The following is a 15,481-nucleotide window of genomic DNA, read 5'->3' as shown; positions in this document are numbered from 1 at the left end:
CAAACCAAATAGCTAGACCGTACTCTTGTCTGAAGGGCTATTTTATTGTTGAATCAGAAAGATGGGTTCTTGCTGTCTTCACCCCAAAGGAGGTACATGGTGCTTAAAGAGACTCTGTGGAAGGTCCATCTTTCCTGTTGCAGCTCTTACCACCTGGACAGTCAGGACGAGGCTAAGTACCGGGCTCATCTCAGGCCCAGCAGGCGGCCTGTCTTAGGGCTTGGTAGGATGGGAAGTAGATGGGGAAGGACAGAGGGCAGCAGTGCAGTAGGACACAAGCCCTGGCATTTTTCTTTAGAGCCTCCAACCAGACAGGCAGTGGGAAGAAGGACCCCCAGGTGGTCTCTTCACAGAATATCCCCACACTTCCCCTGTCAGAAGAGGCAGGACAAGGGCATCCCCAGGTCTGGTCTGCAGCCTTTCCCTTCTCCCTGGAGAGGTAGATGTACTCAGTTACTATCCGGAAGGTTGGAGGTTGGAGGCTGCCTGTCATCACGTAGGAAGAGAGGCCGGGCGCTCGACTTCTGAAAACCCAGCCAGACTTGAAAGCTTTAGGGGGCACAGCTCTACGCTGACACACGAGTCTCCAGAAGTGGAACTCAACTGGAAGGCAACGGGTGATTGTTCAGGAGTCTTCCTGCTGCCCCTGGTTCCTTCCCGATGAGAATATCATGGGTGGGGGGAGTCCTGGGGTCACAGAGGGCCCAGCCCAGAAGGAAGGCTCCTCAGGATCTAGGCTCAGGGGGGTCTGCAGTTTCTTCCTCCTCTCACTCGGCTCCCCCTACCCCTTCTTCCTCTTGCCCGTACCCCACTGTCCTTCAAACTCTGTGGCTCACCCCTGATCTTTGGAGACAGGTCACCAGGCCCTTCTTTGAAGCCCATATTCGTCTGGAAGCTAGGCTTGAGATGAGCTTCACTGGGGCGGAAAGAGCCTGGGCCTCCCGCATGACAGGGGAAAAGTCTGTCGCCAGACCATCACTGCCCCCTTGACCTGGACATCCGCTGGCCTCCTCGAGGCCCACCCCCATGGCCATTTCCCAAGGCCTTCTCTCAGAACCCTCATTGAGAGGTGCCCAACTATCAATAGGCATCAAGGAACTGGAGGAAGAAGACCTGATGGTCTCCTCCCCTCGGGTTGACAGCCCAGCCAACCCTCTGGGGCCAGTTCTCCTTTGTCACGGGAGCCTTAAGAATGGAACTGAGGCCACCTGTGACTGCATCCGTGGGCTCAGGTGCAGGAACAATGGTGAGGATGGTGGTGGGACCGTGCACGGTTTCGTTCTGTCGTGCAGAGGGTCTCTATGGACCGGAGCCAACTCAATGACCCTTCACAACGACAGGGACCATGACATGCATGCATGCAGGGGTCTGGGGAAATGTCTTTGGGGAGTTGTCCTTTGAGCAGGGAGTGAGCCTCTGCGTGTCTGGGAAAGAGCCCACCAAAAGGAGGAAGGAGATGGCAAGGTGTGAGGTCCCATGAAGAGGCCCGTGTGGCCACAACAGAGCGGCCAGCTAAAGAGAAGCTGGACAGACGGTGATGGGCCAAGTGGGGCGTGTGGCCCAAATAGAAATACACAAGTCATTCGGAGGAGTTTGGCTTAAAAAGAAAGAAATCCCATAGCATGTCACTATTTTAAGAGTACAATTGAATGAGTATTGAGTTTTACAAGTGGGCTTCAAAACATTCATGGAAAAATCCCAGGAACTTTTGTTGTTGGGTTTTCATTACCATTATCTTTTCATTCCATTTGTCCATGAACTGCTGGGCTGTGGACCAGCCAGCATCGCTGTACAACTGAGACAGCTGTGGGCCCACAGGGAATGGCAACTGCTCTATTTCAGAGGGGTGACAAGAGGCAGCTAGCGTTGGTCATAACCGCAAGCGACAGCTCAGCACTGTGCTCTGTGCCTTTCCCCACGGCGCAGCCCACCAAGCTCAGTTCCCTCTGCCCTGGCCCTGTGCCTGCTGTTAATGGGTGTTAACTGGCAAACACACCGAACACATGTGGCAACACGGAACGTTCACAAATTGGAACGGCCTGTCTCCGTGGCTTGCTCTAGCTTATTCTCCATTGCACCTTGAGTCCCTCTCCTAATTGGAGACTTTATCGACCCCACAGTGCATAGGGTCAATCTCTGCTCCATAAACAGCCCCAGAGGAAGCTCTGTCATTGCTTGTCCTCTGCTGCTCGCAAATCGCCCAGGAACTCCGTGCTGCCTCCAAACATTTCCGCTCCCCTGAAGATGCCACCTCGTTGGGCTGAGAACTCCTGTTTTTCCTCCTCTGAACTACCTCCTCCAGGGTCCAGCCAAGGGGGCCACGGCGAGAGCTGTGAGCAGACAGAGCTCTGAGGATGTGGCCAGACTCCCAATGAACCCTTCATGTTTTCAGAAACAGCACATGTCCAAGCTGCTTGATTATTTTGGGGCCACATGATTAGACTGTGCTCAAGGCATTAGCGGTGTCTGGGCTAATTCTCAGCTGGGGAGCAGGCCCGGCCCCACCCCAGTGTCCGATGACACTGCTTAGTTCAACCTCAGAATGAAAAGCCAGACCTCAGAGAAGATGATGGGGGAGAGAGAGGGAGGCCGGCTCAACAGAGAGGATCGGCCCGGCCCAGGATTCCTCTCAGACAGCAGTCATGCGAGATGCTGCCCCAAACCAACCGAACCGATGGCCAGCGGCCGATTCTGACGCAGAGCAACCCCAGAGGACAGAGTAGACCTGTCTCCTTTGGGTATCCGATGCCGTGACTCTTTCTGGGAACGAACAGCGTCATCTTTCTGCTCCTGCAGGCTTGAAGGAAGGTTCAGAAAATAAACAGAGATCTTAGAGAAACAAAATCAAGAGGGAGAGAACAAAGGAAACCATTGAGGAAAACCAGCGAAACCTGTTAGATGCATGCATTGGTGTGCTCACTAGCTCACATCTGGGAAACGGGAAGGGATTTAGCAGCATGGGAGAGAGAGAGAGTCTGCTAATTTATTTGGATAGAGATTTGCTAGAGTCACTGTTCATGTGCAAGTCTGCAGATTAGAAGGCTCCCTTGCCCCTGAGCCTTCTATCTATATATCTATCTCTCTCTCTATTTTTTTTAATTAAATGTTACCAAAATGTCATGCTCAGCATTATAGGGTTAACTCTGAAGTTATATATATATATGACTTTCATATATAAAACTATGAAAGTAAAAAATAAAAACCAAAAATTTTTTTCCTAAATTAAAAATCCAGCCATTATTAAGCACCTCGTAGGAGCCCCCAGGTGGTGCAAATGGTTAACAAGGGCTCAGCCACTAGCCTAAAGGTTGTAGGTTTGAAGCCAGCCAGAGGCACCTTGGAAGAAAAATGCGTGGGCAAAAATTATTGGCCACTGAGAATCCTCTGGAGCCCAGTTTCGCTCTGACACACAGGGTTGCCAGGGCTGGGCACTGGCTTGGCAACCAGAAACAGCAGGAGGTCCTCAAGAATGACTGACGCTGATTAACCAGCCTAGTGGGAATGAGGCAGCTGTTCCACAGCTCCCTCCTCTAGGGTCCTCATCTGAGGAGACCGATCCATGGGAGGCCAATTACTTGTCTGAAGCAGGGCAGGCTGCTTTCTCTCGGTTGGTCTTCTCTCTATCTGAGGTAGAAGTTTAACAGCAACAGCTCCACTAGATAAAAGCCCTGGCTGGGCCAGCATGCAGTCTTTGTCTGCTTCAGGCTGTGCCCCAGGCTGGGGGGAGGCCTCACTGGGGAGTTTTGCCGAAGCCTCATCTGATCCTTGCCTGGCTCAGGTGAGCCTCTCTATCTTCCTCCCGCCCTCCCTCTAGCCTTCCCTTTCTTTCAGAAAATTTAGCTTCATCTATAATGAATGGTCTTCATCAGACTTTTTAATTGTCTATTAGGTGGCAGTAAAACACAGATGGCTTGTGTTTGACTATTACCCCCAAAGTTAGTGGTTCAAACCCATCCACTGTCACTGCGGAAAAAGACCTGGCAGGCAGCTTTGGTAGACACTGCATTCAAGAATACCGTGGCACCGTGCTCGCTGGCCTGTAGCTGTGATTCAGGTTTGGCTTCACAGCAGTGGATCTGGTTAGGTTATTACATGACAGGCTCTAAATGATATATTGAGGAAACCCCACCTTCTCGAAGTAGCTAATGGGAGACGAAAGCAAGTGGCCAAAGAAAGCTATAACCCAAACTGGGCTTCCTTCCCATCCAGGAAGGAAGCCAAGAGTGTAGGGACAGAGCGCCACTAGGGATGAACTAGAGTGGAATAAAGGCAGACCCAGAAAAGGACAAAGATTGCCTGGTCCCACTTGTAGGAAAGGTGTGGAATGCCTTTTCCACGACACGGAGATCACAGTCTATGAGTGGCGGGCCGAGGTGGGGGTGAGGGTGGGGGGTGGGGTTCTTGCTGAGGGGCCTGAGTGTCTGTGTCGGAGAGAACCATCTTCAGGAAACGGTGAACGGGGAAGGCAGCACGTGCAACGTGCCAAGTGCAGTCGACGTCACTGAAGTGTCCACTAAAAATGGCTGCCATGGGAAATCTAAAAACATTTCACCACCGTGAAAACCTACAGGGAGAGAGAATAGGCAGGGATAGCAAGACCCAGTGGTGCTATCAGGGAAGCGTTGGACTGCAGACCCCAAAGTCAGCAGTTCAAACCAACCAGCTTCCTTTTTCTTTTAAACAGTTTTATTGGCACTTTGTTGACATATCACACAATCCAATAGTCCAACCATATCGAGAAGAGTTGTACAATCTCTTCCACAATCAATTTTGGAACATGTTCTTTTTCTCTGTACTCGTTATGTAATTTTTTTCAATTTTGGCAAAAATATGCACAACAAAACATTCACCAATTCAACAACTTCCACCTGTAGCATTCAGCGCCGCGGATGACACCCTTCATGTGGCCCAGCCATTCTTGTCACCCCTCCGATGGCTCCACCACCCGTCTCCGGAGGGGGAAGGACAAGGGGACCCAGAGCCTCAAGAACTGATCTGTATCACTGTGAACGGGAACCGGCTCCAGGGCAGTGGTTTGGTTTTTGTCTCTAAGTGACTAGAGAGTCCCGGTGACAGGGTGGTGAGGTGCCCCACTGCTAGTTGAAAGATCAGGGGTTCAAGCCCATCAGAGGCTCTGAGGGAAACCATGTGGCGTCCACGGGTCCATAAAGATGTGCAGCCTCAGCAGCCCTGTGCGCAGTGCCACGCCGCCCTGCAGAGTTTCCGTGCCAGGGCATCTACTCCATGGCCATGGTGAGGCTTGAGTATGCTCAGAAGAAGCCTACTGTCTCCACAAGGCGTGACCAGCTACGGCACCCATTGAGGAAAGCACCAGGGGGCGGGGCACGAGAGCTAATGTCACTTTTCACTATTCCCTCCTGTACGCTTTGAGCTTCTGCTCACCTGGATTACAGAGTAGCTTTATAATGAAAAAAAACAAACACAAGGTAACCAGGAAAATTAGTGACCAAGGAAATCACCACCTCGGGAAGCCTGGCTTTTCTTTACTGTCTGGACAGAAATGGGAAGCTGCCCCCACAGGCCTGTGGGAGGATCTGTGACTTCAAAGTCTAGCCCAGAACAGCTGTATGTTCATTTGGGGAAGTGAGCGAGTGGATTCAGCTTCACCCTTGAGTGGAGACCTCTGGGGAATGGAGGGGCTGCCCCACTTCCACAGGTGGCGAGCTGGGTTCCTGACTTCTGAATTCAACAGCACCTGGACTTGACCCTCCTGAAGAGTGATTAGAGCCCACCTGGCTGTCCTTGAGACGCCATGGCCAATGAATGGCTTGTAATTCAAGAGGAAGAAGGTTAAAAGCTATGATTCACAGGCTACTAAATCTATGGAAGCTAAAATGAGGCAAGGGAAGAATGAAAAAGCTGTAAAATTAGGTGAGAAACAAGAGGTGGCCCATTAGCAAGAGTCAGTGGTGACAAAATTCACAAAGCAAGAATGTTAGGAGGACTGAATTAGCAGACAGCCACAAGAGAGAAAGGTGCCAAATATGCTGCTCTCACCCTTGAATTGGGAACCATTAAAAAAAATTAAACTAGCAATTTTATTAGAGACGCTTCTTTTCCTGCCATTAAAAAATAAATAAATAAAGTGTGTTGGGGTAGGGGTGGGGTGGCTGGGGGGCATTTACTAAGTAAAAGATTTGGCTAACTGAAAACTATATCAGAGAAAAAGTATCCATTGTTGCCCAAAGTATCATAGGCCTGAGGGACAACGGTGTAACTATTTCATACATCCACAGTTCTTTCTCATAGGAGGGAAGAACAACTGACTATTTGAAACTTCCCCAGAAAATATTTGGCATTGGAGTTGTGATACACAGGGGTTCTTTTATTGGCCTTTTGAGTTCTGGATTTTCCAAAGCCAGCCTAAACCACTGCCATGAGATTCTGACTCATAGTGCCCCTATAGGATGGAGGAGAACTGCTCTGTATGGTTTCTGAGACTACAAATCTTTAGTGAAGCAGGCAGCCTCATCTTTCTCCCATCAAGCAGCTAGTAGGTTGGAACCACTGCCATTGTGGTTAGCAGCCTCATGACTAACCCACTGTGTTACCAGAGGTCACATACACTGCTAAATTATTGGTTTGTAATCCACACAAGAGGCTTGCAAGGATTGGTCAGCTTGCTATCTGTCCAGGCAGCCCTGTAAGGATTTATTGCTGGTAGGTAAGGGGTGCAGAAGAGCCTGTCACTGTTACAGCCAGAGATCAGGTTCATCTGAGAAATTCCAAGTTCAATTCTACAAACCCTGACAGAAGGAAACAGGTTTGTTACCACTGAACTGCTTCCAAGACTCAGTCAAAATCAAGCAAGTTATATACCTTAAACTATGTGGCAGGAAATAGGTTTCACAAGAGGTAATTACCAGGTTTGACAATGATCAGCAGTGGGACTGAGGCAGCAAGGCTCACAGGAAATATGTGCACATTGTCCCAACAGATTATCAGACCATCAGTTGTTTATTCTAGGGCCTATCAGACTAGTACCTCCTAAGATTTCCTCAGACCAATAACCACTAAGGTCTCAGTGCCCTATCTCCCTAAGTTCTCAGGTTCCATTGCTTATCTAAATGGTCCTACTTTCTCTTTCCTAAATTAGAAAATCCTTGCTGATTAGATTTAAATAGATTTTTTTTTTTTTTTACAAAGGAGGGGCTGCTGCATCTCCTTTAGGCACAAAGTGGATTTCTCTCCTACGGTGCTAAGTGGGTTACTTGTGGCAGTGAAGGGGACCATCTGAAATTTATTCCTGTTGCCTATTGTTTGCTTTTTATAAATAACCTATAAATAACCATTTAAATTTCAATTGCCAGCATTTCGGATGTGTGACCCAATCAGATTGGATAGTGGTTTCATGATTACCTGAACAGTGGCCCTGCCAGGTGAGCATTGGACTGGAAATTACAAGGTCCAGCCTCTCTGGCCCCGAAAGGAGTGGGGGGGGGGCGGTACCTGTAAAGATTTACAGCCTCAGAAACCCTGAATAGAGTCTCTGTGAGTCAGCATCCACACAATGGCCCGTGGGTTTGGTTTGGGTTTTATATGTGTGCAGACACGTATACACATACAGGGGCACAGTGTGGGCGTCTTTGGGGTTCTGTCTCAGACGCGCACGTGTCTCTTTCATGAGGTGAGAGTGATCATGCTTCAAAGAAAAGACACCCTAGTCCCCATTGTTTGGCTTGCCTTAGCTAACAAGTCAGTTTGCTCTCCAGCCAGTTCTGACTCACGCTGTCCCACGTGTGTCGGAAAAGAGCTGCTCTCCCCAGGGTTCTAATGGCCAGCTCTTGTCCAGCCTAGATTCCTAGCCCTGTCTTCCAGAGGAGTCTTTGGATGGCCTCAAACCTTCAATCTTTTGGTTGGCAGGCAAGTGCATGAACCAGTTGTACCACCCAAAGACGCAGCCCAAGTTCATAAAGTGTCACTATTTGAAAAGGGATTTCTTTATTGCCTGGAACCGTATATATCCATCCTTTGAAGAGAGAACTCCAGTTTCCCCTTTTGACCCAAATGCACGGCGTGTTAAGCTGGTCTTCGGTTGCTGTTAGTAGTTGCAGGTGCCATTGTTTCAGTGGAAGGAGGTTTTCAGTTAGAAGTTGGGATGTCTGGCGGAGATAGCCATTTTGCCTATAAAAATGATAACAGTTGTAATAGGTGGGGGTGGGGGGGTGGAGCCTGGCCCTGGTTTTCCAGGGCCTAGGGATGTTCCTGGGACTTAGAATGGGGCCATCTTAGCCAACGCAAGAAAAGTCAGTCAGGTGCCTGTTCTTGTTACCTGACGTACTTAACCCTCTTAAAAAAAAATAGCCAACAACTTAAAAGTGGCCATTACATACCCATTTTTCAAGCAAGGAGATTGAGACTCAGGCTGAAGCAAATTGTCTGTACAGTTAATTGGTGGCAAGACCTCGTGTGACATCTAGGTCTGTCTGGCCCCACGGCTGTACTCCAAGCATACCGATTATACCCTCCGAAAGGAGAAGACGACCCTCTTGTGGCTGTGGGACAACAAATGCTTAGCCTTGGACGCAGAAGCAGGCTTGGAAATTAAGACTCACCTAAATGCCTGCCTTTTTGCTTAGATTTTGCAGCTAGAACAAGGGCACAGTGCATTTTCTGTGTAGAATTTTTTAAGCCTTTGTGGAATTTTGCCAACAACTCTCAAGGAAAGCACACCTGCGTCCCAGATGTTCTGTGTCCGTGCTATGGCCTCTCTGACCCACCACCGATGCATGACCCTGCCGCCATCAACCCGGCGCATTTCAATGAAGGCCCATTTGTCGAATTCAGGCTGCACCCCTCCAAGCTTTTAGATCAGAAATGGAGGGCAGAGGGAAGTGATCGCACTTTGGAAACAGAATCGGTGCCTACTTTTGTCTCCCAGAGTTTGTGGCTTGTGAGTTTGATCGGCAGGTATAGGGGAGAGTGGTGGAAAGGGGGAGGATGAAGTGGCAGCCATGAGAAGAAACACTCAATAGACACCCACAGATATCCACTCTGCAGATCACAGGGCTTTACGAGCTCTGGGCTGTTGGGGGAGAGACCCCCATGACAACCATTGCTAGGCGTGGTTCCAACAGAGGAGCCAGGTGGCTCAAACCTGGTTGAGCATCCATCTGCTAACCAAAAGGTGGGCAGTTCGAACCAATCCACTGGCTCTCTGGAAGAAAAGCCCGGCATGCTGCTTCCATAAAGATCCCAGCCCAGAGGACCCTCATGTTGAAACCAACAGCACCCAACAGCACAACGGCTGCTTGTCAGAGCAAGGGTCCATGTCTCGGACAAAGATGCTATGCTTCTGCATTCGTTTGCCAATTTCTTCCATGCTGAACTGAGGGTCTACTGCGTTTCAGCATGGCGCTGGGCACTGGGAGCATGATGAGGGGAACCCTGAAGGCCTAGCTCATGAATCAGCGGGTAAGGCCACCCCGACGGTCCAACTGATCCCGAAACACCTCCCAAATCAGCCATAAAATAGCCTCTGGGGTCACGGAGCCCAGAAGTGGAGGCTGAGATGAGGGTTGGGGTCAAAGGAGTGAGCGCTCTGAGGTGACACCTGGTTGTGGTGAGGTGGTGAGGGAAGCGGGATAGGGCAAGGGGTCAAGTTCAGCAATATGTCACCTCAGCTGAAGAGCCACGGGCTAGCCCCAGCCTGACTCCACGGGGAGCTGAGAGAAGGATGGCGTCATAGGTTTGTATCCCAGGAGGCAGGCGTCGACCGAGGGTCGCCTCCAGGGGTGGGATGCGACTTCCGTGGCATTTCCAGGTGGGCGGCTTCGATCAGCGGGAAGATGCAGCTGTGATGAATTAGCAGCGAGCACTCTCTACGGTCGGGAAGTAGAGGCAGCTGAAAGGACAGGGGCCCTGGCAGCAGTTCGTACAAGAAGCCCACATATCCCCTGTGAGTGCGCACCCAGTGTCATCAAGTGAAGGCTTCTGACCTGTGGGAGCTCTATAGGGCAGAGTAGAACTGCTCCTTAGACCCTCTGAGACTGTCCATCTTTCTCCCATGGAGTGGATGGTGGGTTTGAACAACCCACCTTGCAGTTAATGGTGCAGTGCTTACCCCATTGCCCTCCTGGGGCTCCTTTGGTGAATGCCTACAACCGAGCCATTACGTCTTCTCCAGTAGTGCCACAGACCACAGCTTTGTTTCTACAACCAGGCCATTACGTCTTCTCCAGTAGTGCCACAGACCACAGCTTTATTTCTTCCTTCCTTCCGTCCTTCCTTCCTTCCTTCCTTCCTTCCTTCCTTCCTTCCTTCCTTCTTTCCTTCCTTATTTACTTATTTACTTACTTAAAAACAGACCACCGTTTCTTTGGCTATCTTAAGGTCAAGGGACCAAGTTGTAAAACAGCATGTGCCAGAATCCACCCAGTTCACACCCAGCAGGGTGGATGCTCCCACAGGACCTGAGGCTGGGTTTTCCGGGCAGCTGGCTGCGATGTCATTGTACAGAATGATTGTTAGGAAGTAGCATATTCTATATGCCATGCTCCTCCCCAGCCCATTATTTTAGAGACAGGCTTTGTACTAAGTAAGGTGTCTGAGTAGCACCAATGGCGACGTGCTGGATGACTACCTGAAAAGTTGGCATTTTGAACCTGCGGAGAGGCAACTTGGTGGCGTACTAATTACGTATTCGGCTGGGATCTGCACGGTTGGCAGTTTGTAACCACAGTGGCACGGAGGGAGAAAGATTGGGCTTTCTACTCCTGAAAACAGTGACAACCTCAGAAACCCACAGTGTCATTCTGAGTCAGCACTGACTTGATGGCAGTGAGATTGGCTTTTTTGAGAAGAGGTGTCATGAAAGATAGGCCTGGCAGTGTATGTGCTTTCAATGGATCACAGCCTTGGAAACTCTATAGAGTAGTTCTACTCTTTACAAGATGAGTCACTATCAACTCAGTGACAATTATTAACCCAAGCAATAACAACATTATCCTGGGTGGCACTTTCAGGTTAAATGATGACCCTCAAGGTCACTGGTGCAAGCCCACCAACTGTTCCTTGGGAGAAATAGGAGCCTGACTGTTTCTATAACATTTCACAGCTTCAGAAACCCCTATCCAGGGTCACTGGGTTGGAATGGACTTGATGACAGTGTGGTTGGTTTTGGGATTTGGATCTGATACATACCTATTATCTAACCCTTCAAATAAACCTATGAAGTGGGTACTATTAATATGCCCCATTGTAAAGATGCCATTTCAATCATGCCATTGTGAAATGATAGAGCCAGTATTTGAGCCAACGTCTGTCTCACTCCAAAGTTAAAACCCTTAGCCGGTATACTAAAACCAACGGTGCAACCTCTCGTACCCACTTTACCAATCCATTCATTCAACCATGTTTGACTGAGCGCGCTTCGTGCCTAACTTGTGCAAGTTTGGCATCACGGTTTCAACAGGAACCCTCAAAGGCACCTGGGTGCCTTGGGTGATCTTTCTGTTTCTGTGTGTGTGTGTGTGTGTGTGTGTGTGTGTGCTTTGTGACTATCTTGAGAGAAGAATGAATGTAGGGACCCTTGGATATCTTTGAGTACCTCAGTTCTGTTTTAACCTTTTTGACAGGCGAGAAGAGATGCCAAAGGGATGTCTGGAAAAGAAGTCAACATCAGTGGTACAGACAGCATCCGACAAATGGACAGGAGTCGAAGGGTCACGAAGAACTGTGTCAATTAGCAGAGCGTCCCAGTAGAACAGAAGGGGCACTTCTTTAGTGCCCTTCACAGTACTGGATCCGCCGAGGAACCTGGAAGAAGTGCACGCACCCCTTGCTGAGCACGAAAGCAGCTGAGTGCCTTGGGAGAAGTCCGTCTTCCCTGCCGCAATCAGTCCCCTGCACTGCCAGGACGTCCCTTGCCGCATACGTGCATTGGCGCATTACCTACATGTGTTAATAAGCTGCAAGCTCCCAGTTCAGCTCGCCTCCCTGCAACGCCTCTGCAGTGGCCTGGGGTCAAAGCGGGCAGCTAGGGCCACTAGCCAATTTCTGAGACAGGAAGAAGTAGGAAGTGAGGCTTTCCTGGCTGCAAGAAAGCATTCACCAGCCAGCCCTAAGCATTCCTGGCCACAATCACGTGGACGGCTCCAGGCAAGCGTTTCCTTTGTTCTTCCTCTTCAAGTACCACCATCACCACCCCAGTTGTGTTTATTGAAGCAGTTGGCTTTCATCCAACTTTTAGCCCCCATAGATGAGAAATCAAGAAAAGGGGAAACTCCCTGTAATGTTCCCTTAGCCCAGTGTGAGGAAGGCCCAGCTCCAGTTTCACCCAGACCCGGAGAGGGGGTGGGGTGTCCTGGGGAAGTCTCCAAGCACCTCTGAGATGGTCCACCCCACCATACCCATTTTGCACCTGCCTCCGTGTCAGCCTCCAGACCTTAAAGTCATGGTCATTGTGGTTCATATACCCCATACAGGTGAAGTCCCCCCAGAGCTCAGCCTGACGCTGCATTTTTCTTAGCTTGCCACTTTGCCTGGCTCGCCTCCCTGAGAGCTTTCTCTCATACAGGTCATCTCCAGCTTATGACTCAAAGCCTGAAACTTGCTCACACAGGGGTGGGGGCGTGGTGGGAGGAGGGCGAGATTGGCGGCCTTGCATGGTTTCTGGTGGTGCCTCAGCACACAGCCCTGGGACTATGTCATTTTGATTTCTACACAGAAGCCCCTTTAGAAAGACAATACCTGGTTGCCGTGCGCTCATACGGACTTTAGCCTGGTATGCACTGGGCCTGAGAAACCAGCTAACTGATTACAGTTTAAAAGCAAACAAGCGAGTGTTGATAGGGGTCATTTCCTAGCAGCTCTTTAAACTTGTTTAGCAGGAAGTATTTTCCTCCAAGGTAACGTAGCATGCTTTTTAAAGGAAGGATGTTAACGTGCCTGGGATCGGGAAAAATAGGATTAAAGTTGTGCCAAACGAATCTAGTCAAAAACTCCACATTTAGCTGAAATAGGCAGTCAGAAGGTGCGAGTTTACGGAGCATTGCCCAGAGAATTAATATAAGCAGGTCACAGTTCAGACTCATTCTTGCCACCTCTCAATTCCTTGTCATTTCTCAATCACCAGTGGATAGTGCCGCTCGCTCGCTCGCTCTCTCACTCACTCTCACTCTCTCGCTCACTCTCACTCACTCGCTCGCTCACTTGCTCTCACTCTCGCTCGCTCACTCACTCGCTCTCTCGCTCGCTCACTCACTCACTCACTCTCTCACTCTCTCGCTCGCTCACTCACTCTCACTCTCGCTCGCTCACTCACTCACTCACTCGCTCACTCACTCTCTCTCTCATTAGTAGGTGGTCTGTTCATTCAGCGTGGAAGCCAGCTCTGCATCGGGCACTGCAGATGTGGCCGGGGTCGGAATCTGACCGGTCATGACTCCGTCCTGGATCTTAACACTGGGCGGGCTTACGCTGGACCTGGCCTCTAAGGGACGGCCCGTGGTGTGTGTGAAAACGTTCATGGTCAGGGCCGACACCGCATCTGGGTCTTCTCTGAATCCCTATGAAGAGCCTCTACAAGACTCTCGTTTCCCCAAACCTCTCATTTTGAGGTTCTCTGAGAAAGGGCTTTTAGGGATCTTTATGTTCTGAAAATGAAAAAACAAAATGAAAATTTAGAAAACCTGTGAATCTTACGTCCCCACTGGCATTCCTCAGCAGGAGCCTCCATCTGCCATGATCCTGCTAATTCAAGGGCTCGTTCTTCCAGGGTGCGCGCGCGCATACGCGCGTGGCTTCCCTTCACCACTCTGCCATCAGTCACAGGATACACCTGATTTCCCCATTCGATCGTGTTTTTGCTTTAACTGCTGCATGTTGTTTGGAATTTATCAACTTAAGAAAGTCTTTGTTTGACATACAAACACTTCTGGGGGGAAAGGGATGAAAAGTACTGTGATCTCCTGCTTCCCGAGACCACCTGGATTTCCCTGAGAGTGACAAGAAGCTACCCCGTGGTACTGAAAGTGCATCTGGCGACACTTTCTTGTGGGTGTGTGATATAGGCGCTGATTCTTACTATCCTATTAGGCTAACACTCTTCATTGCAACGTTTGTGCCAATAAACTCATTAATATCCAGTGCACAGAACTGTTGGAGAATCTTCATGGGTACCTTAAACTTGTACATTCTTCCCCCACCCCCTTGCTCTCTCCCCCTTCTCCTCCCTCCCTCCTTTATTTTTCCTCCTCCCATCCCCTATCCCTTCCATTCTCTTTATGACAAAGGGCATTTATGAAGAGATCCATATGGATTTTCCATAAGTCACGTGGAGTAGAAAAAGAGAAACCTCATAGCCCCCAATTTACTGTCAAAAAGGATATTTCTAGTCTCAACTAGTAAATGATGGGGTGCGGATTCAAGTGCAGGACATGTGTCAGCAAAGGCAGTGCCTTTCCATCGCAGCGTAGTGCCCCATCCGGCAGGGAGAAGCTCAGAACCTTGGCAGAGCCTAGTGCATCTAGACACAAAAAGTGGAACATAAGATTGAAAAGACTTCTAAGTCCTAAAGGCCGTTTTGACGCGGCTCACCCAATCCATTTGGCGCGGAAAGCAGAGTACGCGGGGCCCATAGTTATTTTAATCTTTACTTATTTGTAGACTTTTACATATGATTTAAAATTTTAATTTGAAAACCAGAAGGAAATATGTATATTTCCCTTTCTGCACCACTCTTCCATAAGATATATACAGGATTTACAAAAATCTTCATTTGTCCCCATTAAGTTGAAAGAAAAAAGAAGACATGGGGTAAGGAACTAAAAATAAATTAGGCTTCAGAATTATGTTAGGAAAGACCTTTTCATGTGAAATTAGTATGTAAGAAATTTGCTAAGGAAATCGATTGAAAATTTCCTAATTTTTTGAGGAAAAATTCCCAGCTAAAAGCACATGAGCCTAGAAAGCCTCTGATTAAACTGTGAAGGAACCGTTAGCTGCCCAAATGCACACATAGGCAACAGACTACAAGAACAGTTGAACCATAAGCAATGCAAAACATCAAACACCTTCTTCATTTACGGCCACAGAACACAATGGACACAAAAGACTTCCCCCAAGAGTGGGGTTAAAGGCTAGTGAGAGGGAGGGAGTAGAATCCGGGTCTAATCAAGACCACCGACTCAGCCCCAATGTAGAATATCTGCATTGGCTGTCCAATAGTATATCTTAATTGCTGTGAAGCAGTCACTCCTGAGTGTCTCTTGTTCGTACTCTTTGTGGGTAGAGTTTGTGTTCTAGGAACTAATCCTGGCGGCATCACAGTTAAGAGGTCAGCTGTTAACCAACAGATGGATTGGCAGCTGTCTTGCTTATCTGGTGCTGTTGTAACAGAAATACCTAAAATAGATGGCTTGAACAAGCAAATACTTCTTTTTATCACAGCGAGGAGGCTTCTGTGCACAAGGTTGGCGGTTCAAACCCACCAGCTTCTCTACAGGAGAAAGATAAAGCT

General features: G+C 49.1%; 1 protein-coding gene across 1 annotated transcript in view; it reads left to right on the top strand.

Annotated features, from left to right (window-relative positions):
* The window catches only part of BAALC (BAALC binder of MAP3K1 and KLF4), a 73,795-nt gene extending 58,663 nt beyond the window's left edge, over nt 1-15,132 (top strand). The window contains exon 3 of the mRNA XM_075549416.1: nt 11,598-15,132. Coding sequence (XP_075405531.1) covers nt 11,598-11,708 — 111 coding nt within the window. The 3' untranslated portion in view covers nt 11,709-15,132. The remainder of the gene's footprint in view (nt 1-11,597) is intronic.
* Nucleotides 15,133-15,481: the final 349 nt, after the last annotated feature.

This window comes from Tenrec ecaudatus, chromosome 5 (assembly GCF_050624435.1).
Source record: "Tenrec ecaudatus isolate mTenEca1 chromosome 5, mTenEca1.hap1, whole genome shotgun sequence".
NCBI classification, from domain to species: Eukaryota; Metazoa; Chordata; class Mammalia; order Afrosoricida; family Tenrecidae; genus Tenrec; species Tenrec ecaudatus.
The sequence above is the reverse complement of the archived record's forward strand: the minus strand, read 5'-3'. Positions and strand labels throughout refer to the sequence as shown.